Raw genomic sequence first — 24,066 nt, forward strand, 5'->3', positions numbered from 1 at the left:
TTTCCTTTGGGATAATGCCTTTTTTTAATTACTTGCCCATGGATTTACAGTTAAAGGTCCATTCCACGGAAGGACTCAAATAACTTGAGACACACAAAAATTAAAATAATTATATATACCGTGTTTCTCATATTATAAGACATGTCTTATATTAATTTTTTTCTCAAAAAAACACACCATGTCTTATTTTCAAGGGATGCCTTATTTTTTAATTAAGTATGGTAAAGCAAACTACCGGTAGGCATTGTATGCATGCAGCATCATAGAGTTGTCACTCTGGGGCACAGTGCCATTCTGAAGATTTCAATACCCTGCCACTGTTGTGTACTCTTACTCACTCTCTCTTTGCAAATAACCTCAACTTGTTAAGGAAGTTACTCAAAAGAGCAAAACTCATCTGAAAGCATTTGCATAGCCAGCCTTATAGAAAATGAAGCTTTGCTTTTGAGAATGTGTGTGGTGTTTTTTTAAGAGGTTGCTTTTAAAAAAAGAAAGAAGCAGAATAGCATCAGGATGGATTATGAGATAATCCCTTGTACTGCTGATGTTGCAGAACAATTTATGATTTGCAGCTAAGCTAAAACAAGAAGGGGAGAATCTGTTCCAAAGGCAGCGTAGCTGCAATATTACTGGGTTATGTTCTCTGTTTCTTGCATCTTTAAAAACACCACAGCAATTTAATTTGGCAAACGTCTTCATGAAAGTTCCTTCTTAAACCAGAATCACAAACCAACAGTTTTGATCTTAAGGAGAAATGTTGCTTACATTGTCCCCCCCCCCCCAAAAAAAACCCACCTGGTATGCTAGGCTGAGAGTGTGGTGTGATTGTGTTCTGATTTATAGCTATTCTAGAAGCAACAGTTGGACACCCAGATTTTGACAGCAGTCATTAGCTGCTAATGATCTAGAATGTGTAATGTGTGTGTGTGAGAGAGAGTTCATTGTATGTCTAGCATGTCTTAAGCAGAAATATCCATAAGGCAGTTTAGAAAGGAAAAAAACCCACACACACAACCGTGTTAGAGTTAGTAATTAAAGAGAATTGTAGAGCAGATCAAATTGCAAAAACTGCCGGGGCTTATCAGATCGCGCGCTTTGAGCTGCGGCTCCAGCCAGCTCCCGGGCTTCGCGCGCTGCCCGCTAAGGCTCCTGCTGGCTGCCGGGGCTTATCATATCGCGCGCTTTGAGCTGCGGCTGCAGCCAGCTCCCGGGCTTCGCGCGCTGCCCGCTAAGGCTCCTGCTGGCTGCTGGGGCTTACCGATCGCGCGCTTTGAGCTGCGCCTCCAGCCAGCTCCCGGGCTTCGCGCGCTGCCCGCTAAGGCTCCTGCTGGCTGCTGGGGCTTACCGATCGCGCGCTTTGAGCTGCGCCTCCAGCCAGCTCCCGGGCTTCGCGCGCTGCGCACTAAGGCTCCTGCCGGCTGCTTAGCAGGGTCCCGATCCTTTCTTCTTTGCCCGCCGCGGCTCCTGCTGAGCCTTCGCTGAGGCTCTACCTTAGCCGGGCTTCGCACTGAGGCTCCTGCTGCAGCTCTTGCTGTGCGTGCTGCAGCTCTTGCTGGCTCCCACTCGGACGGAGCTCCACGTGGCAGCGGCATCCGGTTCCGAGGAGGCATCTTCCTTTTCTTACGGTACCATATTTTGCACAGACCTGCTCCCACCACAACCTGGTACTGGTACGTCTTATTTTCGGGGTATGCCTTATATTTCGCCATGTCATGAAAATACTGCCATGCCTTATTTTTTAGGGATGCCTTAAAATATGAGAAACACGGTAGTACACGAAACAAACACAACATTATTTGTGGTATAATACATTTTCTTCCTTATCAGCAGTACAATATATTGTGGAAAGGGGAGTAGACTTTGGGGAAATAAGGTATATCATTGAACTACAAATTTCTCCCCTCAGATGGTATCTGGGTCAAGTTTAGAAGCTGGTTAGAATCATTGACAGATTTTTTTTTTTAAGCTAGCCAGAAAGATAAATGACCCCACAGCACCACCCACTGGTCATTTGTGAAATAACTGCATTAGGAACTTCAGGTGACTTTAATGCCTTTCAGTGAATACCAGTTCATGTCAAATAGTTATTCCTTCTGCCATTTAGCACGGTGTCAGCAGTGTGTACTAAACCCTGTAAGGAACAGAGAAACTTCCCAGACAAGGCAGACAAGAAATTAGTAGAGGAAAATGGCAGGGATGGATAAACTAAAAGAAAACAAATTGTTCTTCTCCAAGATCTAGTCTTCTCCCACGTCAAGTGACACTTGGAGGTACCAGCACTTCTGAAGACTTAGTCAAACATGGAACCAGTCACTCTTCACAGATTTAGCCTAACCAAAATCTGTTTTGCTCAATTATGTGGCACAGCTTAATCTGAACCGGGGGTGGGGATGATGGAAACCTCTAACTCCAAACTCTAAACCCTAACAAAGTAAAGGGGGGTCCTGCCATGTATGGAACACTTTTACCGCCCGCCCCCTCACCAAGCCAATGCATCTTGTAGCTTCTGAGACAGATTGCTATCTCTCTCTAGAAAATAACTTAAGCCCTGCAGCACAAGAGTCTCCCTAACTCTTGCAGGTCCATTCGTAAATCCAGAGCCTCGTGCTTGGCTGAAATCTCAGTTTCTCCACCACCAGCAGCCCTCCCCAAATTTAGCTGCCTCCATGCTTTAGCCTGAGCCATTTGGAGATGGCTTGTTTGGCCATCTTGTTGAGGGTCTTCAAATCTCGGGAAGCAGGGATTGCTGCTTCGAGGGGCTCCAGGTAGGTTGTTCTGTAGGTTCAGGTGAATATGGGTGTCTGGGAGCATCCGAACCACATTAGCTGTGGAGAGAAAAATGAAGATACACAAACAATAAATATCAAGACTAGGATGGAGGGCAGCACTTGCATTTCAGGGTGCCAGTTGCTCAGTGGAGAAACTTCAAGGGTGTTTCTGTATAGGAGGTGTCAGACATCTTATTTTTATTTTATTCCGTGAAATTTGTAAACCACGTGATTGCAAATAGAATCTCCAAGCGGTTTATAAAAAAGAAAGAAAGCATTAAAATTATCAATAAAAAGGAGTTAAAACAGCCATTTTTTTAAAAAAAAATGCAGAAAATGATTAAAATATAAAATAAGCTAAAAGCATATTAAAAATACTTGCTGGCTTCTACATCTGGATAGGCCTGTCTGAACAAAAACCTTTTTAGCAGGCGCTTCCAGGCGCAATTAAGATTGTGATGACATTTAATGCCCCTCAACAGTTCAGAGCCAATATTTTAAAGGACCGTCTATGTCAGGGAAGGGGAAAACCAGTGGCATTCTGGTCACTGATGGACTACAAACCCCCATGACTCAGTGGGTTTCTCCAGACTGTAGTCATGACGAGGGAAGCCACAGTGTATGGTGGGTTGAGAGATCAGGAGCTACTTCTGACAAGCAAAAACACTTTGTCCTTCGAGCCGGAATCGAACCAGCGACCTAAGGATGGCTTGGCTGAGCAATCTACAGTCCTCCGCTCTACCAGCTGAGCTATCGAAGGAACAAGCCCAAAGCTTTGCCTTGTTCTTTTCAACTTGGGATGCGGCTTCCTTTTTAAAAATAGATAGCAATTAGCCTACAGGGCATGGAAGTGGAATTTCAATGAAAGCTTCCATATATTCCTTGAGAAATCTTGGCCCAAAGTTATGACGCTGCTAAGGCAGCAGTGGCAGCTCCAGCACCTGTGTGGATCACAGCATCACCAAAAGATGATAAACTGAGATGTGGGGAATCCTTTATAGCAGAAATGAGGATGTTCGGCCCTCCAGGTGCTGCTGGGGCTGATGGGATTTGGAGTGAATGACCCACTGAAAAGCCCCAGGGTTGCCCCCCCAACCCTAAAATGGCCTGCAATTTGATACTTAAGCAGCTTTCTCCTACAAACATGTTTAGTATAGTACTGTTTGGGCTTGCTGATCGGAAGGTTGGCAGTTCGAATCCCCACGATGGGGTAAGCTCCTGTTGCTCGGTCCCAGCTCCTGCCCACCTAGCAGTTCGAAAGCACGTCAAAGTGCAAGTAGATAAATAGGTACCACTCCAGCGGGAAGGTAAACGGCGTTTCCGTGCGCTGCTCTGGTTTGCCAGAAGCGGCTTAGTCATGCTGGCCACATGACCCAGAAGCTTTACCTTTACCTTTTATAGTACTGTTTAATCCCATGCAGAACAGTCATAAGCATATCCGGCGCCATGGTGTGAATATCCCTCCGGCGCCCCCCCCCAAAAAAAATTCCCAGAGTTTCTCTCGCCCTACAACTCCGGTTTGGAGCGTTTTTGGTGCCCGCAGGCGGCGGGCAGGGAAATAACTCTGCCGTCCCTCCCAGGATACTTTTGTCCGCTGGCGGCCGCTGCGCTTTGCCGGGCAGGGAAGGTGGGCGAGGCCCCGGAAGGTGCAGGCTGGGCTGGGCTGGCCAAGGACGGGGGGAGACCTTTGCTTCCAAACAACCCTGCCGCCTTCTCCTGCCGCCTCGGCCATGGCTTGTCATCTCTTGCCGCCACTGCTCCTCCGCCTCGGCAGGCACCCACAGCTGGGTCCAGCCGCCTTCTCCGTCCGCCGTGGCGGATATGCTTAAGTCTTAAGATGGCCCTGGTCCTTCTAAATCATCAGCTGTCTGGCGCACCAGCGCCCCTGGTGGCCAGGCGCCCTGGCGCATTGCGCCACCCAGCCCAGGCCTAGAGACGGCCCTGACCCCGTGTTTGCAGGGCTGGATTTAGGTTTGATGAGGCCCTAATCTGCTGGAGGTAACAGGGCCCTTTAGATAAATGTCCAACTACCCTTTGTCATCAACAACAAATTGTCACTGTATTTTGTGTTGAATATATGCTATATGGTGATTTATGGACTTAATAGGTATCTAAATCCATTTGCACATAACAAAATATGTATTTTATCGAAATGATTGTTGAACTGAAATACAATTAAGAAGAAGTATATTAATAGTGATAGTGATATTTTAGGGAGCAGGCTAGCAGGCGGGGCCCATTACTTACATCATAGGAGCCTACACAACACAAAACACTGTTGCTGCATGTAGATTTTATTTTATTTGTTTTTTATCTCATATTTTGGAAATGTACATCCAGGGTTTTTTTCCTTTAAATTTTTTGGGGCCCCCAAGAGAGTGGGGCCCTAAGCTATAGCCTGTTTAGCTTATACGTAAATCCAGCACTGTGTGTTTTTGGCTTGCATAAAGCTGCCAGATTCAATGCCTGGCAAGGTTAGTTATCAAGTATCTGGAAACTGAGAAGGTGGAGTAGACTCACCATCTGCAGACTTCTCTGATGACTTCCTGGATAAAAGAGAGAGAAGGTGAAATTAGATAGATAGGTCAAGGTTGTAATCTTGTCTACATCGATGGAGCAGTAGCAAACGGAAGAATGTGTTGAGTCAGATTTATATGGATTGGCAGCAGGTTCAGCAAAGCCAGAACTTATTCTATATTGTTTATTTATGATGGTGTTTATATACTGCACTCTCATAAAATATCAGGGCAGTGTACAGCAATATACAAACTTTTTTTTTTTAAAAAAAAAGACCATTAAAAGCCTTATAGATCAATCATGAAAATGACCAGCTACTCAATAAAATTTAAAACAGCTGTGTTGGCCCGTCGACACAGGAAAAAAAAGTAAAATGTTTCTTTGCACAAGCGTAATTTAATTGGAATTCAATGCCAAAAGATATACGGTGATGGCCATTGACTTTGATGGCTGGTAAATGGAAGCAGTCACATCTACAGAGGATTATTTATTTATTTATTTGCTTACTTATTTGCAATATTGATAAGGGCCCTGTTGGATCAGGCCAGTGGCCCATCTAGTTGAGCTTCTTTTATCACAGCGGCCAACCAGATGCTTGTGGGAAGCCCCCAAGGAGGAGACGAGTGCCTCAAAAATCAATTGCTCCTATCTGCGCATTATGCTTATTTATTCCACACTAGCTGGCCCTGCCACACGTTGCTGTGGCTCAGTTTGTTAAATGGAGGGTCAGAGCCACCCTTCAGACTCCCCTGACCGTCAGAGGCCCCCTGGTTTTCATGTGTTATGTTTACATAGGCGCATCCCTGTCTCCCCCCACCCTGTACCGATCCATTACCTATCCCTGTCTCCTATTCTGCCCCCCCCCCGGAGGCAAGGCTTGAGGTATCCCTGTTTCATATTCAGTCCCCCCCATCCCCCCAGGCAAGGCCTTACCTATCCCTGTCCCCTATTCTGCCCCCTCACCCCACCCAGGGAAGACCTTACATATCCCTGCCCCCTATTTTGACCCCCGCACCCCACCCAGGGAAGGCCTTACTTATCCCTGCCTTCTATTTGGACCCCCCTACCCCACCCAGGGCGGGACTTACCTATCCCTGCCCCGTATTTTGAACCCCCCACCCCACCCAGGCAATGCTTTACCTATCCCTGCCCCCTATTTGAGCCCACCTAGGCAAGGACCTATCTCCACTCAGCCTAGCCTGGTGGTGGCACAATCTTTGTGGTAGGTACAGGTTGTGGAGTAGCTTGCTCTGTGGACAGGGTGTGATCTCTGGGGCGGGCGGGGGTCCCTGGGGAGTGGCCTGTTGTCGGGATGGCCTGCTCCCTGGCAGTGGTGGGATCTCCGGGGCAGGTGGGGACCGCGGATTGGCCGGGATGGAGAGTGGCGTGGTATTGGGATGGCCCTTTCCCTGGCGGCGGCAGGATGTGTGGGTGTGCGGACTGTGGAGCGTTCTGCTCCCTGAACGTTCTAGGTCTGGTTGGGGGGTGAGGGATGGTGAGCGGGCTATTCTCGGGCTGGCTCTTCCCTGTCGGTGGTGTGATCTCCAGGGTGGGCACAGACTCCGGATCGGGCAGGATGGGGAGGGGTGTGGTCTCGGGACAGTCTGGTCCCTGACGCCAGTGTGATCTCTGGTGTAGGTATGGGTTGTGGAGTGGACGGGGCGTGATCTCTGGGGCAGGCGGGGGTCACTGGGGAGTGGGCTACTGTTGGGGTGGCCTGGTCCCTGGCAGATGCCTGGTCTCTGGGGCAGGCTGGTTTCCGGGGTGGTGGGGCTGGATGGGGAGTGGGCGGGATTCTGGCAGTATTTTTGTCCTTTGTATGTTGGATGTCCACTGGAGGGCGCACTATTTTTGTACAGAAATCCAGGTTTCTACCTGTCCTAGGTGTGTCATCTGGTCAATGTAAGTGGATAGAAACACTCCCACATGCACATCTGATATTGTGGCCAAATGTGAGGCTGATCGGGCAAGTGGTTTTGGAGAAAAGTGTGGAAGTACAAACATGGGCATTCTACATTTATATATATATAGATTATCCCAGTCAAGGCAGAGCTCTTATGAATGCAAACTAGACAATCCAAGTGTCCTAATGAAGGTCAGCAGAGGGCTTGAAGGCAAGTGCCCCCAAGCCCAGATGAAGACATATCTTCCAGCATCTCACAAGTTAAATAAAGCCAGGCCATGCTTGTGTTACCCCAGTTCTCATGCCAAAGATTGCTGTCTGAATGTTGTCCCCTCCTGAACCAGGTACACATGTATTTGTTCCTTCTGCCATAGCCTGCTCTCCAGTCTCCGCAGGCAAGAGGGTATTTGGGTTAAAGGCAAATGAAACTGTCCTGCTGCACTAGGGATGGAGGGATCTGTGGTTCTCCAGATGTTGTGGTGAGCTCTCATGAGCCTCAGTCAGCACAGCCAGGTGCCAAGGATAATGGGAGTTTAGTCCAAGTGCACCTAGATCAGGCATCCCCAAACTGCGGCCCTCCAGATGTTTTGGCCTACAACTCCCATGATCCCTAGCTAACAGGACCAGTGGTCAGGGATGATGGGAATTGTAGCCCAAAACATCTGGAGGAACAAAGTTTGGGGATGCCTGATCTAGATGTTCACAAGTTCCTCCCTGCAACTCTGGCCTGATGGTAGGGCAGCTTCTGGTTGCCCCTTCAGAAGAGTGATGGGGAGCTAGAAGAGATGGGTGGAGAACTAGCAGAAGGAAAAGAACTGTGGCTCCTCCAAAGGGTTACTGGTCTCTTGCTATTATAATTCCAGGCTTGGCAAGGAAATAAACTATGTTGTTGTGTTTGCTATGTCAGGGCAGCTAGCACGATGTTGCTGGACTCCCATCATCCCCTGCCAGCATGGCCAGTTGTGAGGGATAATGACAGCTGGGGTTCCAACCACCTTTGGTGGGTGGGACACGGGCTCCTTCCATGTGCTTATTATTTAAAGGGGCAGGCCCACTATTTTGGACAAGCAGCCCCAGACCACGGTACGAAATGAATTGCTAAATTGAAGGGTGCGCGTGCAGGTCTGAAAAACAAGGCAGCCAGCTGCAAAAGGACAGGGCTCACAATGACACAGTTTTGACTCCTTAACCAAATTATGAATTTCAGTAAGTGCAATTTTGTCTGTTCCTTTGGGGCAGACATGTTTGCCTAATTTCCCTCCTCTACACAACTAACACAAAGGATGCGATTTGCAGGGAGAACGCTGCTATGGGATTTGCTATCTTCCCAAGAACGTGTGTGCTCCTAAAATCTCTCCTTTCTCCAATTACACTCAAATAGGCTATCCCACCCACCCACCTTCCCCGACAGAGGATCTGTCCCTTTAACAGTTGTACATCAGCCTGAAAATCAACAGGTGCCATCATGGTCACCTTGGTTTTGGGAAAAAAGCTGTGCCTGTTTATTTTCTGCCAGGCAGCTGTTAACGATAGTTACATTGGCTTTGGTGGGGAAAGAGTTGGAGCCCCTTCCATGTACACATTTGGACACACATGTATAAACACCGACAACTGGGAAACACTGGCCTGCGAGCGCTCCAATTGGAGAACAGCCTTTACCAAATTTGTCATGGGCTTTGAAGACGCTCGGACTCAGGACGAAAGGGAGAAACATGCCAAGAGGAAGGCACACTTGGCAAACCCTCGCCGTGATCAGCTCCTGCCCAGAAACCTATGTCCCCACTGTGGAAGGACGTGTGGATATAGAATTGGCCTCCACAGTCACTTACCGACTCACTGTTGAGACCATTTTCGAGGAGGAGGAGGAGGAGGAGGAGGAGGAGGAGGAGGAGGAGGAGGAGGAGGAGGAGGAGGAGGAGGAGAAGAAGAAGAAGAAGAAGAAGAAGAAGAAGAAGAAGAAGAAGAAGAAGAAGAAGAAGAAGAAGAAGAAGAAGAAGAAGAAGAAGAAGAAGACTCTGTGTGCCACCTGCTCACCTGGGATTCCACGTGCTGCTTATGCCTGATACTCAGGAGTGCTTGGCTACGACCCAGGTTGAGGCATGGAGCAACGTAAACACACCATTGTCCTGGGCTGCCTTACCTAATGGTTGGCCTACGAGTGGTTGAGTCACGGGGGAGGGCGGTGTCCTTGAAATCCTTCCCATCAGTTACATGCCTTGAGCCTCAGCAGTGCCAATTAAAGTTTGCAACCTTCGCTCTGCTCTGCTGCATGCTTCAGCCACTCGATGAACATGAGGTCACCCACAACCAGCTCAGCCTCCAGGAATTTATGAGCTGCCTATGTCTGGGGCAGAGGTGTCAGGCACGAGTTTTCCTCCAGCACCACGGGCTCATCCGTCCACAAGGATGCCATGATTGTCTCCTGTATCTAAAGCAGCATAGGAAGCGCCCTTATCCAGAGTTGAATCCTTGGTCCATCTAGTTCAGTATTGTCTACACTGACTGGAAGAAGCTCTCCAGCCTTTCAGGGAGGCTTCTCTCCCAGCCCTACCTGGAGATGCCAGGAATGGAACCTGGGCATAGCTGCTGAGTCTCCCATTTTTTGCGGGAAACTCCTGGATTTTGATCCATTTCCCACTGGTCTCCCAAATTGAAAAAAATCCCGGAAATCCCCCGGATTTCCTACCTGCCAGGTAGGCTCCATTTTGTTCGACAATGCGTAGAAGCGACTTCCAGTGCCGCTTTGCCCATGCCTGGGCACTGAAAATCGGGTAGAGCGGTACCAGAAGTTGCTTCTACGTAACTTCCGGACATGCGTGGAAGTGACTTCCGGTGCCACTCTGCCCGATTTTCGGTGCCCATGCATGGGCGGAGGGGCACCGGAAGTCGCTTCCACACATGTCCAGAAGTTGCGTATAAGCGACTTCCGGTGCCGCGCCGCTGCTGATCCCGCATTTTTCAGCGGGAGACTTGGCAGCTATGAACCTGGGACCTTCTTGACGCAAAGCATTAATCATAGAATCATAGAGTTGGAAGAGACCACAAGGGCCATCCAGTCCAACCCCCTGCCAAGCAGGAAACACCATCAAAGCATTCCTGACAGATGGCTGTCAAGCCTCTGCTTAAAGACCTCCAAAGAAGGAGACTCCACCACACTCCTTGGCAGCAAATTCCACTGCCGAACAGCTCTTACTGTCAGGAAGTTCTTCCTAATGTTTAGGTGGAATTTTCTTTCTTGTAGTTTGAATCCGTTGCTCCGTGTCCGCTTCTCTGGAGCAGCAGAAAACAATCTTTCTCCCTCCTCTATATGACATCCTTTTATATATTTGAACATGGCTATCATATCACCCCTTAACCTTCTCTTCTCCAGGCTAAACATACCCAGCTCCCTAAGCCGTTCCTCATAAGGCATCGTTTCCAGGCCTTATGAGGATCATCAAAGCAGATGATCTACACCTGAGCCAAAATATAGGAACATAGGAAGCTGGCCTCTACTGAGAACCAGACCCTCCAGCTCAGTATTGTCTACACCAGGGTTTCCCAAAGTTGGTTCTCCAGTTGTTTTTTGGACTACGAATCCCACAATCCCTAGCTAACAGGACCAGTGGAAAGGGATGATGGGAAATGTAGTCCAAAAACAGCCGGAGGCCCAAGTTTGGGAAACCCTGGTCTACACTGGCTGGCTGCAGCAAAACAGGGTTCCAGATCAGCATCCTCCCCAGGCTTACCTGGATTGAACCTAGAACCTCCTGCATGCAAAGCAGATGCTATAACCACTGTGATATGGCCGAAAATTGTAGCTCCGCAAAGGGAATAGGGGTCTCCTATCAACTCTCAGCACCTTTAACAAGCTGCAGATCCCAGGAGTCTTTGGGGAAAGCCGCAACTGTTTAAGGCAGTTTGATAGTGCTTTAAATGTGTAGTGTGGATGGAACTAAAGTGATTGCAAGAGCATAATACCACTATTTAGAAATCTCAACCTGCCCAAGTGATTGTGCGAGAGCAAAACATGGATATGGTGTCAGCAATCCACAACTCACCAGTGCACAGCAGGTGTGTCCTTTTGTGGCATGACTACGTATGCCTTAGATTTACATAGTTAAATATAATGACTGTTTTCTCACTGTGTGGCCCGGTTCGCCCCTGTTTCCTGTGATGTGAGCTGCTTGACATTATTAGACAGGAGCATCTTTCCCCAAAAGTACTTATTTGACTAGGTACATTCTGCCATGCATTAGTGACTCATCCAGCTTTGCCAGCTTCTAATGAGCAAGTTTATGGATCCCAGGTGCGATGCTGCTGGCAAAAAGAGATGTATCGCGTTGGTGCAGCTCGACATGACTGCTCCTTCGCAGAGAGCTATCGGGTTTTGCAGCAGAGCCACCCACCACAAACTACGGGAGCTGCCTTCCAAGTGAAGAGGGAGAAACAGTGGCCTGGAGTTCCTCCATGTCGTCTTCCATTGAGGTTCTGAACTGTTCCCTGCAGCTGTGCCAGATCAGCATCAATGGGCTGATGTTAACAGCAATTGGGTAGTGGAAGAGCTGTAGCTTAGTGGTAGAACCTCTGCCTTGCAAGCACAAGGTCCCTGGTTTGATCCCTGGCATCTCCACGTAAGTCTGGGAGAAAATCTTGGACAGCCATTGAGGACAATGCTGAGCTGGACAGCCCAATGGTCTGAGTCAGCGCTAAGCATCTGCCTCAAGTTTATTACCGTGGAGTGAAATTTTCACCAGCTCATTTCTGAAGGTCAAACTGCTTTTAAAGAGCTGACTAGACTAGGTTGTGGTTAGCTGGCTGCTCTATCTCCTGCCCATTATTTTTATGGTACTGGCTGTCCACCCCACTGCATCGCCTGCTGCATATATGTGGCACACCTGAAGTCCCAAAGCAAGGGGAATGACAAAGTCGTAGAGGGAGGAATGAGCAGAGAATAATAATAATAATAATAATAATAATAATAATAATAATAATAATTTACTAATCATACCTCGCCCATCTGGCTGGGTTTCCCCAGCCACTCTGGGCGGCTTCCAACAGAATATTAAAATACAATAATCTATTAAACATTAAAAGCTTCCCTAAACAGGGCTGCCTTCAGATGTCTTCTAAAAGTCTGGTAGTTGTTTTTCTCTTTGACATCTGGTGGGAGGGCATTCCACAGGGTGGGTGCCACTACCAAGAAGGCCCTCTGCCTGGTTCCCTGTAACTTGGCTTCTGGCAGCGATAGAACCGCCAGAAGGCCCTCGACACTGGACCTCAGTGTCCGGGCAGAACGATGGGGGTGGAGATGCTCCTTTAGAGAAGCATGCCGGAGCCACGGCTGTTACCTTTCCTCCTCCAGCAAGGGATCGAAAGGGCAACATCCCGTATCAAAGGTAAGAAGGAGAAAACCTAAATTCCAGGTGTGCCAAACAGCAGCGAAGTGGGAGCAAGGGACTAAGCAATGGGCAAGTGACCTGAGGCTGCTGTGACATCCATTGCATCAACACATTTAAAGGCACACGTCTCCAGGTTGCAGCCAGGGTGGTGTAGTGGTTAGAGTGTTAGACTAGGACCCAGGAGACCAGTGTTTAAATCCCCTCTTGGCCACAAAGCTCACTGGGTGACCTTGGGCCAATCACTGCCTCATGGCCCAACCCACCGCACAGGGTTGTTGTGGAGATTAAAGGAGGAGAACCGTGTACACCAGCTTGAGCTCTTCGGAGAAAAAGGCAGGCGATAAGTGTGATAGATAAATAAATAAAAATAAAATAAACCTGCCAACCCTTGATGCCAAGCACTAAACCAATGGCCTCTTGAGCCCCACGCTATAATTATCTGTCATTTTCTACAAGCAATAGTTGAGCTTAATCGGTGGATGTCATTCGGAGTCACACGACAGGTGGCGTTCAGGATGCAGGCACAAGTGACAATGTTCCTGCCCTGAGAGCATCGGGTTTGTTTGTGCTCCGAGTGAGCATGAGGTCAGGGCTGAGATGATGCCAACTTATCTTTCTGGAACTGGTGTCAGGTGGAGTTTCTGATTGCTTCCCAGCGATGTTGCATACAGTCAAGGACAGGAAATTCTCCTGCCACTTCCTCATGCCTGGAATACTAGAAGTATCTGACATGGTGCACTCATTGCTGTACACATCATTGCTGCTCTGTGTCCTGGTGCCTGGTCACTGTTCTGCTGAGTCGATTGCATCACCGTGGTGCAGTGACTAGGGTTTTGGACTAGGATCTGGGAGACCAGAGTGCAAACACCCATTCAGTCGTGAAGCTCACTGGATGGCTGTCAGCCAGTCACCATCTCTCAGCCTAAAGTACCTCACAGAGCTGTTGTTGTAAGCCGCACAGAGTGGGCTGGGGCAACCCAGTCAGATGGGTGGCATATAAGTCATGTTGTTGTTATTATTATTTATTAGAGGGGAGGGAGCAGAATTTAAAATCTTAACATCCTTTTAACCCTGATGGGTCCTAAGTGAGCATAAGAACACTTCATTGTTGTTGTTTAGTCGTGTCCGACTCTTCGTGACCCCATGGACCAGAGCACGCCAGGCACTCCTGCCTTCCACTGCCTCCCGCAGTTTGGTCAGACTCATGTTAGTAACTTTGAGAACACTGTCCAACCATCTCATCCTCTGTCATCCCCTTCTTTTTGTGCCCTCAATCTTTCCCAACATCAGGGTCTTTTCCAGGGAGTCTTCTCTTCTCATGAGGTGGCCAAAGTATTGGAGCCTCAGCTTCAGGATCTGTCCTTTCAGTGAGCACTCAGGGCTGATTTCCTTCAGAATGGATAGGTTTGATCTTCTTGCAGTCCATGGGACTCTCAAGAGTCTCCTCCAGTCCATGGGACTCTCAAGAGTCCCCTCCAGCACCATTATGGTGCTGGAGGAGACTCTTGACCATACCAAAAACACCTCATAGCCTAGCATAAGATACTTGTGAATGACACTAATATGGTGTATCTTGCACTAGAAGCAGGGGTTGCCAACCTATGGTCATATCTGGATTTTTAAGTGAGTTCCATGGGTGCCACACTCTCTGGCCTCTTACAGTAGAACTCATCGGAGTGTCAGAAACTACACAGAGCTGAAGGAAGAAGAGGAAAAGAGGGTCACTTGTTCAACACTCTCTGACAGCTCCATGGACTTTTCAAGGGAGAAAAAGTGAACCTCATCACCTCCTATGTTTTGTGGTGACCAGCAGAGGACCTCAAGGGCACCACTGTGCCCACAGGTACCGCATTGGCAACCTCAACTAGAGACAGGAAATATGCTGCTTAGGGGGAAGATGATTGTGCCATCTTTTGATCCTTACTGAAGTCCCAAATCCCATGTTTATACGGAGCTACAGTTTATCTGCCACAATTTCAATTAGAGACTTATTTTAGTTTTAGGATCTGGCTGGAAGGTAGCTTTGTATCTGCATGTTTTGATCATCTGTGAACGGGCACAATCCTGAGCAGGCACTTTCCACTGAAAAATTCAAGCAGCCAGTCTTCCTTCCCAGGGATGTGGCCTCTCCTCATCCAAGAGATCGTAGAGGCTGAGATCTGAGGCACCCTGAGTGCTTTTCAGGCATTGTGTCCATTGTAAAATGGTTCACCTTCTCACTTCGCCAGTGGGTTTATTGCTCAGGTAGAAGTGCCATCTGTTGTCTTGTTCATTACTGAAGTCCCAAATCCCATGTTGATGTGGAACCATTTTCCATCTGCCACAATTTCAGTTAAAGGAAAAGGTACCCCTGACCATTAGGTTCACTCGCAGACGACTCTGGGGTTGCGGCGCTCATCTTGCTTTACTAGCCGAGGGAGCTGGCATATAGCTTCCAGGCCATGTGGCCAGCATGACTAAGCCGCTTCTGGCGAACCAGAGCAGCACATGGAAACGCCGTTTACCATCCTGCCAGAGTGGTACCTATTTATCTACTTGCACTTTGACGTGCTTTCGAACTGCTAGGTTGGCAGGAGCTGGGACCGAGCAACAGGAGCTCACCCCGTCGTGGGGATTCGAACTGCCGACCTTCCGATCGGCAAGCCCTAGGCTCTGTGGTTTAGACCACAGTGCCGCCCATTTACTTAAATAATTAAAAAATCTGCTCATATATCTGCCTCCTTTGTAATAATCCACGGCCATTCTACTTGTCCTCGTATGATGACATCTCTTTCCAAAACCATCCTTTCCCAAGGGACTGGTAATCATTAGGGCTGCGGCATGTCTCTGGACAGGCTCAACCAGATCGAGAAATTAGCCTTAATCAGAGGGATCCTGATCCTATCAGAATCCTCACCCCTCCTACGGATCTGTCATTTTGCCAGGTGCTTTTCCTGCCTCCTCTCTCCACTTTCTCTCTTCGCTGCCATGTTCGGACACCATTATTAGAATGCTCTTCTGTCCTGCTAGACCCACCATGGCAATGATGAGCCAAATCTCTTGAACAAATGAAGTAGGCTTCTGTTGCCAATGTCAAAGGACACTAGGGAGGGGTCTTGGCTCAGTGCTACAGCATCCCATGGAGACAACCTGGGACTCTCTGCTTGCAGAGCAGGTGCTTTACCATAGAGCTGCTGACAGGTGTGCTTGCTTTAGCAGTGATGATCTTTTCCGGTTTGTGTGTCCAATGACCAGGCTGGCCCCAGAGCTGTTGTCCCAGGAAGTGTCAGGCCTGGTGCTTCACAGCTGTGTAACTACGGCCAGTTAAGACTCTTAATCCTTTGAATTGCGATGATAATAGGTTGCCAGTTAAGGGATGAGCAAGCGGGAGCAGTCTTGTGAACATCCTACATTTCAGACCCTTTGTGCTTACACCTACCTCTTGGGCCAGCTTGTTGGCTTAATATTCTGGGGTGACAATTAAAACCGCCTAGGCATGTACGTACCAAAGCAAACATCTCTTTGCTTTTATTGAGAGGTTAGCGATATTGCTGCAGTTGTTATAAGGTATGAGCAACACCAATTTAATGCAGATGTATAAAGCCCCGAGTGATTGGGGCCCTAATACAGTGGTACCTTGGTTCTCAAACTCCTTGGTACTGAAACGTTTTGGTTCCCAAACTCCAAAAACCCGGAAGTAAGTGTTCCGGTTTTTGAACATTTTTCGGAAGCCGAACATCCGATGCGGCTGTTGGCTATTGTTTCCGGGGCACCTGCACCAATCAGAAGCTGTACCTTGTTTTTTGAGCATTTCAGAAGTCAAATGGACTTCCGGAACTGATTAAGTTTGGCGCTTTTGTTTTTTTCTATTTATTTTGTGTTTTTGTTTTTGAGGCTTTTTTGATTAATTTGTTTTTGTGACTGTGTGGAACCCAGTTCAGCTACTGATTGATTGATTGATTGATGGTCTGCGGAAATGGATAAAAGCACCCCATCCAAACAATGACTATCATCAGTGCAGGTAAGAAAATTTTTTTTTAATTTTTATGATCTGCAAAACTGTCTTATTTATTTAATAGTACAGTACATTGATTATTGCTTTCATTTTATGGATCAATGGTCTCTTTAGATAGTAAAATTCATGTTAAATGGCTGTTTTAGGGGTTGTTTTTAAAAGTCTGGAACGGATTGATTCGTTTTGCATTACTTTCTATGGGAAAGCGCGCCTTGGTTTTGGAATACTTTGGTTTTGGAACGGACTTCCAGGATGGATTAAGTTTGAGAACCAAGGTACCACTGTACCTAAAGGAGCATCTCCACCCTGCCTGGGTGCTAAGATTTCCACCCTGCCTGGGTGCTAAGCTGTCAAGTTTTCCCTTTTCTCGCGAGGAAGCCTATTCAGCATAAGGGAATTTCCCTTAAAAAAAAGGGAGAACTTGACAACTATAATCAAAAGGTGAGTCTGTGCATGTATACTATGTCTTTAAAACACATTTTCCATTTCAAAGAAGGGCCAGTCCCTTCCAACTCTACAGCTCCACAGTCGCAATTGAAATTATTCAAACTCTCTCTCCCCCCCCCATTGTACAACAGGCTTATTATCAAAATTTACAGACTTTCAGCTGTTTGCAATGGGCAAATCAAACAAAAGCAACTGAAATAGCTCGACACAATGGATGCTTCATGGTTTCCCCAAATTTAGCTGAAATGCAACTTATACCGGTTTCTCCAGGCTCATTGATATTCAACCCCCTGAACAGAATTGCTCACAACAGCACAAATACAACAGGCGTTTTCTCACGCACACCTGATGCAACTAAAAAAGGGCTTCATTAGTTGTACCAGGTGTGCTTGAGCTGGAACACATGAATACCTGAACTGGCTAGCGGTTTGCTGAATTTGGCTGCATGTTAGAAATATGGCTAAGTCAGGTGAGCCGAAAAAGCGGTTCCTTTCGATCTCACGCGGCCCTGGAAAATCTTTTTTTCCCGTTGTTTACGTATGTAACAACAGCAGCTAGGATTCTTTATGCACAGAAATGGAAAGATGAGGAAATTCCTACCAAAGAAGAATGCATCAGCAAAGTGATGGACTACGCTGAATCAGCAAAGCTAACAGCTAAAATAAGAGTGTGGAAGCCCTTTGCAGACAATTTAAAGAAACATTTTTATATGATAAATTTGCGATCAGGATTTGAAGTGTGAGCAACAGAAATAATTAGAGATTATTGTATTTTGCTTATTATATTAAAGAGTGAAGAGAGCAATGAGATAGATTTTTTAAAATAAAAAAATACCATGGAAAATGGGATGGGAAGTCGATAAAGCAAAAGAAAAAATCATTATGTATTGGAATTTGATGTAAAATTTATGGAAATTTAATAAAATATATTATTTTTAAAAGGTGCTTTTTTCAGGGCCAGATTGCGTCGCCAGATAGAGGAACCCAAAATGGGCACCGAGATCTCGTGTGAAAATACGAGATGTCCCGTTTTTCCCTGGACACTTGGTGGGAATGTTCTTATCCAGGCATCCCCAAACTTCGGCCCTCCAGATGTTTTGGACTACAATTCCCATCATCCCTGATCACTGGTCCTGTTAGCTAGGGATCATGGGAGTTGTAGGCCAAAACATCTGGAGGGCCGCAGTTTGGAGATGCCTGTTCTTATCCGTGGCTTATTTGAATCCAGGTGTCTCCAGTCCTAGTCAGACACAGAGGAGCCCACTCCTAGGCCAGCGGATCTTATAAACAATACAGACCATTGATCCATGTAGCTCAGCCAGTGTCTACACTAGGGGTGGGCTGCCTTTCGTCTACATTGTTGTTGGACTACAACTCCCATCAGCCCCAGCCAGTGTGGTCAATGGTCAGGGATGATGGGAGATGGAGTCCAACAATGACCAGGAGTGAAAACTTTTTGACCTCACTTTGCCTGAAAGATTTTTTTAAAAAAAAAATGCCCGGTTTCAGCAATGGCATCACTCATTTGCATGTGCTGCCATCCTGCTGCCTCACCAGTATTGCTGCGGATCTTGCCTGTCGAGAACAGCAAGGCCACTCTATCTGGTCTCCACCTTAGCTCTGTAGGAGATGCTGAAGCAACAGAAGGCAAAGGATTTGTGGGATGTGCCCGATAAATTGTGGCTGGTGCAATCTCAGAAGGCAGATCAGGTGCATGAAATTTCCACTGCACGAGGTTCTCCCACTAAATTCCAAATTCCGTATTATGCTTTGCCTTTTTCTGTTTTTAGTAGGCATTACGTAAGGAAGGCTGGATCTTATCGGATTATCATCTTGTTGCAGCAGGAAGAATGCCCAAGTTTTCAGACTTCCAGGAGAACGAAAATTCAGTGTAAAAAAAAAACGCAAGAAGGATGTTGTAACTCAAATCTGGGTTTGCGATCAGACTAAATTCATTACCGATGGAAATAGATGGGATTACCCTCAGGATAGTGTATGATAAGAACAGCAAGCTTTGCATACACACACAAACATAAAACCTTGCTAGACACTCATACATGCATATTTACAAGAAGAGAAACCACTATTTTAAAAACGCCTGTATGACTATCATCTTCACGTAAAATGTAATTATTACATAATACATAGCTGTCCATTTTTGTGGCTTTTATTTCTGTCCTCTGATTCTCCTCTTTGCTTTTTGCTGTAGTATCAAGTTTCCTCCTCTATCTCCTCCTGCCGTGAAGGTTGCCAACTTCTTTCCCAGCCCATGCACCTGTGCCTTTCATATAGTAGCTTCCTCTGCAGACTTTAGCAAGTGATTATGCATATTTCCATGTCTTAAGAAAGATTCACTGGCTGATATGCAAGGCAGCTCAAGCTCTAGTCGAAAGGGACTGTGCCTCTTTCCCAACCACCCCTAGTTAGTTGGCAGCTGTAATTCGAGTCCAGTATCTGAATCAAATATCTAAGATCAAATATCTAAGTGTTCACCCTACTCCTTTCTCTTGCAATGCGTTTGGAAATCCCCCTTCCAGAATGGAGGTCAGTAGGTTTGCCAGCTTTTTTCCTGCCTCTACGAAAGCTATCCCCTTACTTTGATGATTTTATTCATTATTTTTCACATTTGTATGCCACCCCACCCTCACCAGCCCCAGCCAGAACAGCTAATGGTCAGGGATAATGGGAGTTGTGACCCGGCAAAATCTGCATACCCCCCAACATTTCTCCGATGAAAACAGGGATGCCCTAAGGAAGAGCAGGACATTCTGGGATCAAATCAGAAACTGGGACGGCTTCTGTAATTCCAGGACTGTCCCTGGAAAATACGGACAATTGAAGGCTCTGCATCCGAAGGGCAGAAGGTTTCATATTCCCCCAAATAATACAAAGCGGTTTTGTTCTCCTTCCTCTTTCTATCTGCCGCTTTGAGATCCAGGCTACCTGTAATACTAATGTCAATGGCATACCAGATAAGCCTGTTTTCTGTTTCGGTTGAGGCATTTTGTTTGTGTGTGTGTGTGAGAGAGAGCGCATGTTATTTTAAATGTTGAAATCCTGGGGACTGGCTGTCTGACAGTACAATCCTAGACATGTCTATTCAGTTCCGCTGAGTTCTGTGGGGCTTTTTTCCCTGCAAGTGGGTATAAGGTTGGAGCCTCAGACTGGACAAATGCAAGATCAACGAGGAACATTTCACTGTGCAGGTCAAAGACACGTAGCCTTGCTAGGATTTTGAGGAGGGTGAGGTTTGGGGATCTGCAGAGACCCTTCCCTCCCCTCGCTCCTTCTGTAAAATGCATCCCCCTTAAAGGTATAAATAATAATAGTTCTTCATGGCTATCATGCCATTGCCTCACCCCTGCTTTGTGTTTATAGAATCACAGAACTGCAGAGCTGGAAGTCTAGCCCCACGCAGTGCAGGAATCATAGAATCATTGAGTTGGAAGAGACCACAAGGGCCATCCAGTCCAACCCCCTGCCAAGCAGGAAACACCATCAAAGCATTCTTGACATATGCCTGTCAAGCCTCTGCTTAAAGACCTCCAAAGAAGGAGACTCCACCACACTCCTTGGTAGCAAATTCCACTGCCGAACAGCTCTTACTGTCAGTAAGTTTGAATCCATTGCTCCGTGTCTGCTTCTCTGGAGCAGCAGAAAACAACCTTTCTCCCTCCTCTATATGACATCCTTTCACAGCTCAAGAACCCCTGACCATCCAACCTCTGCTTAAAAACCTCCAATGAAGGGGCGTTTCTCCTGAGGAGCCTCCAAATTGACAGGCCTGCCTTCCCACATAACTCGAGTGTCCCTGCTGCCTTGTCATGGCTGCCTAAGTCTGCAGGAGAAATGGGAAAACCTTGGGTCTCCTAGATAACAAATTGGACCGTTCACCCATCTTGCCCTGAGCGCAGTGGCTCACCTGTCACCAACTCTCAGAGTCCTTCCCAGCCTTCCCTGGAGGTGCCGAGAATTACCTGCGTGCAGAGAGCATGCTCTGCCGCTAAGCATCGGCCTTTCCCGTAGCTTGGAGGAGACAAATTTGCTCAGTTTGAGAAAATCTACGAATGAGGCTGGAGGGGAATTTCCCTAGGGAAACAGCACATGATAACAGGGTAAGAAAAAGCCCCGTTGTATTGATCCATGTGGCTCCCTCGCCCTGTGGTTGCTAACACACCCAAATTGAAAGAGGTCCAGTGTCAGATCTGCACCATCTTATCATACCCTCCAACATTTCTCCCATGAAAATAGGGACGTCCTAAGGAAAAACAGGATATTCCAGGATCAAATCAGAAACTGGGATGGCTTCTGTAAATCTGGAACTGTCCCTAGAAAATAGAGGCCCTTGGAGGGTCTTTCTTATGAAGTCTGCTCCTGACGTTCTAGGCCATGTTGTTGGCCTAGTGAGGTTTTAGAACAGGGATCGGGAGCCTGTTGTCCTCCATATGTTGTTGGATTCCAGCTCCCAACAGCCCAAGGCAATGGTCAAGGATGGTAGAAGGACCATGTGTTTCCCCATCCCTCTTCTAGGCAGAGATGTTTTGGACTACAATTCCCATCAGCCCCAGCTGCAGTTGTAGTCCAAAACTTCTTGAGGGCACCAAGTTGGCAAAGGCTGACATACGAGGAGGGGGAAAGGAGAGATATCTCTTGCTGCTGGTTACGTCTCTGGTTTTTAGTTACTCATGTTGTCCAGCTGTAAGAGAACATCCCTGTGCGCTTCAGTATCTACTCTGTTTCCTTGGCTTCGTTGCCTTCTAATTGCTGGAGTGACAGTCAGAAATTCAACAGGAACTGTTTTCTGCATCCCTGTACTGGGGGAAAGCTTCACTGACTGAATTTCCGCCTGTCCTCTTAAAAGCAGAAGTGGATGGCGACTTTCTTTCCACCCTCAGTCTTGTGCTGTTTATTGCTTCTATTCAGATAAAGGGAAAGGTTTGAAACGGACCTTATATAGCAATAGATCTTCTCGGCAAAGGAATTTGCTTTAAAAATGTGAAAGAAAGAAAAAAAACGCAGGTTTCCTGCAAATTTATCTCAGATTCTGCGACACAAGCCTTTTCATGTCTGAAATGAAAGGTGGTAGCTTAATTGGAATTCATGCTTTCTTCATGGAAAGCAGGGCTAGTTGCGGTTGTCCCTTGGGGAAGAAGGGCCAGATGCAAATGTAATAATACCAAATCAATTCAGCGATGAGAGGCACTCTGCACATACTCAGAGACCTTCTATCCTCTCGCTCTTTTTTTGCAATTTCTAGAACTGAGTCCTGGCATTGACCCTTGGCGAGCCCCAACTCCCCTTACTCTCGTGTCATACCTTTTCCTCCTGGATTCCGGTTGCAGGAATCCATCCCCCACGGCGCCTCCTGGACTTGGGTGCGAGGGGCACGTGAGCCGTCTTGGCATTGAGATGCTGGGTGATCTTGACCTCCACCGCCAGTTTGACGTTGGTCCGCAGGTTCTTCCTCTCGAAAACTGCCTTGCACTGGGGGCAAGAGAGTACCCTGGGGCCCTTCCCAGTCGCAGCCGCCTCTTCCCAGTAGCGGGTGATGCAGGCCCGGCAGTAGCTGTGATCGCAATCCAAGATCACCGGGTCCTTGAAGTGCCCCCTGCAGGCAGGGCAGATAGCTGCCTTCTGCAGCTGAGCCACGAGCCCTTTGCCTTCCATGCTGTGTGTGCGTGCGTCTCTGTCTGTCTGTGTGTTCTGTGGTTTGATGCTGCCAGCCAAGTGCCTGGCTCTTTATAGAAGGGGGTGGGGCCACCGGGGAGGTCCGGGGAGGAGCACCCTCCCAGCTCCAGCTGCAGGTAAACAACTCTTGCACAACCAGCCTCTTCGCTCTGCGGTGAGCTCAGCTTTCTCTGCCAAAATGTGGCAGGAACTGCCTCTGGGATGGAAGACGAGCTCGTTTTTTTGCTCTCAGGGAGATTCTGCCGTCTGATAAGCCATAGCTGTTAATGCTGGCGGGGGCAAGGGAGGCGGGAGGAGGTGCAGCTGGGGTTGTATCTGCAGTGCTAGGGCTGGAATCCTGATGCCCATCTTTCCTTGAGCTTGGCAGATCTGCCCCAAAGCAGGAATGGATCTCGCGCCAGCCCAAGACATTTTGCTGCCTGAGGCAGAGGACAAAGTGGTGGTCTTCTCCACCACAAGTGGGGGCCAGAGGTCAGTGGTGGGGCATCTGCTTTGCATGCAGAAGGTCCCAGGTTCAATCCCCCAAAGCAACTCCAAATAAGAATGGGGGGGGTGAGCTTCCTGTGTCGTCTCCCATGCAAAAAAAAAAAAAGCCATAATAGTTTAGCTGTTGAATCTCCATGGACTGACAGCTAGCTTGTGGTGCAATGATGTGGCAGGCAGATGTGATTGGCAGCAAGGACGGATAGGCAGCTGAAATCCTCTTCTGTGTACAAAAGCCAAATGGACCGACAATTGAACCTTACTTCAATGTTGGTAGCGATGGGGTGACATCTTCCACCAAACAGGCTACATTAAGGAGCGCAGGGCAGGCTGTGGGAAACAGACAGCTCTTCCTTCCAGCTCCTTGCCTCCAGTCCTTTGCTCCCAGCATCTGCTGCCTGAGGTTTCCGCTTCACTCTGCCTAATGGCAGGGCCGGCTCTGAATGGTTCTAAAGAGCTCTGGTAAATCCATGCACATGAACACCGAGAATCATGTCCACCCTGATATTTCATATCCTACAACTGCCCTCATCTGTTTTAAGGTTTTGATAAACCAAGGCAATTTCACATTTTTCTAGTATAACTCTGGGCTTTTTAAGATCTTTGGAACCGGGACAGGACTATTGCAGGGGTGATATGATAGCCATGTTCAAATATATAAAAGGATGTCATATAGAGGAGGGAGAAAGGTTGTTTTCTGCTGCTCCAGAGAAGCGGACACGGAGCATGGATTCAAACTACAAGAAAGAAGATTCCACCTAAACATTAGGAAGAACTTCCTGACAGTAAGAGCTGTTCGGCAGTGGAATTTGCTACCAAGGAGTGTGGTGGAGTCTCCTTCTTTGGAGGTCTTTAAGCAGAGGCTTGACAGGCATATGTAAAGAAT

The 24,066-nt window shown here is 47.5% G+C and overlaps 1 protein-coding gene and 1 non-coding gene across 2 annotated transcripts; both read right to left on the reverse strand.

The window, feature by feature from the left end:
- On the reverse strand, window positions 1-23,283 carry RNF39 (ring finger protein 39). Its single transcript, XM_035107013.3, has 3 exons — window positions 22,326-23,283; window positions 5,289-5,314; window positions 1-2,825 (listed from the first exon to the last, which is right to left on the reverse strand). The coding sequence occupies exons 1-3, from the start codon at window positions 22,674-22,676 to the stop codon at window positions 2,822-2,824; spliced, it is 381 nt and encodes a 126-aa protein (XP_034962904.1). The 5' UTR covers window positions 22,677-23,283; the 3' UTR covers window positions 1-2,821.
- TRNAY-GUA (transfer RNA tyrosine (anticodon GUA)) lies at window positions 3,440-3,528 on the reverse strand. The gene is given in 2 exon segments: window positions 3,440-3,475; window positions 3,492-3,528. It is a non-coding gene; the product is annotated as a tRNA-Tyr (tRNA).
- Window positions 23,284-24,066: the final 783 nt, after the last annotated feature.

Source organism: Zootoca vivipara, chromosome 2, assembly GCF_965207765.1.
Source record: "Zootoca vivipara chromosome 2, rZooViv2.hap1.1, whole genome shotgun sequence".
Taxonomy (NCBI): Eukaryota; Metazoa; Chordata; class Lepidosauria; order Squamata; family Lacertidae; genus Zootoca; species Zootoca vivipara.

What these genes read in the sequence shown, in the direction of transcription:
- RNF39 (XM_035107013.3), bottom strand. Translation starts at nt 22,676, where the DNA reads ATGGAAGGCAAAGGGCTCGTGGCTCAGCTGCAGAAGGCAGCTATCTGC. An exon ending in CCGGAATCCAGGAGGAAAAG is followed by an intron (nt 5,315 to 22,325) that starts GTATGACACGAG and finishes TCTTTTATCCAG; the next exon opens with GAAGTCATCAGAGAAGTCTG.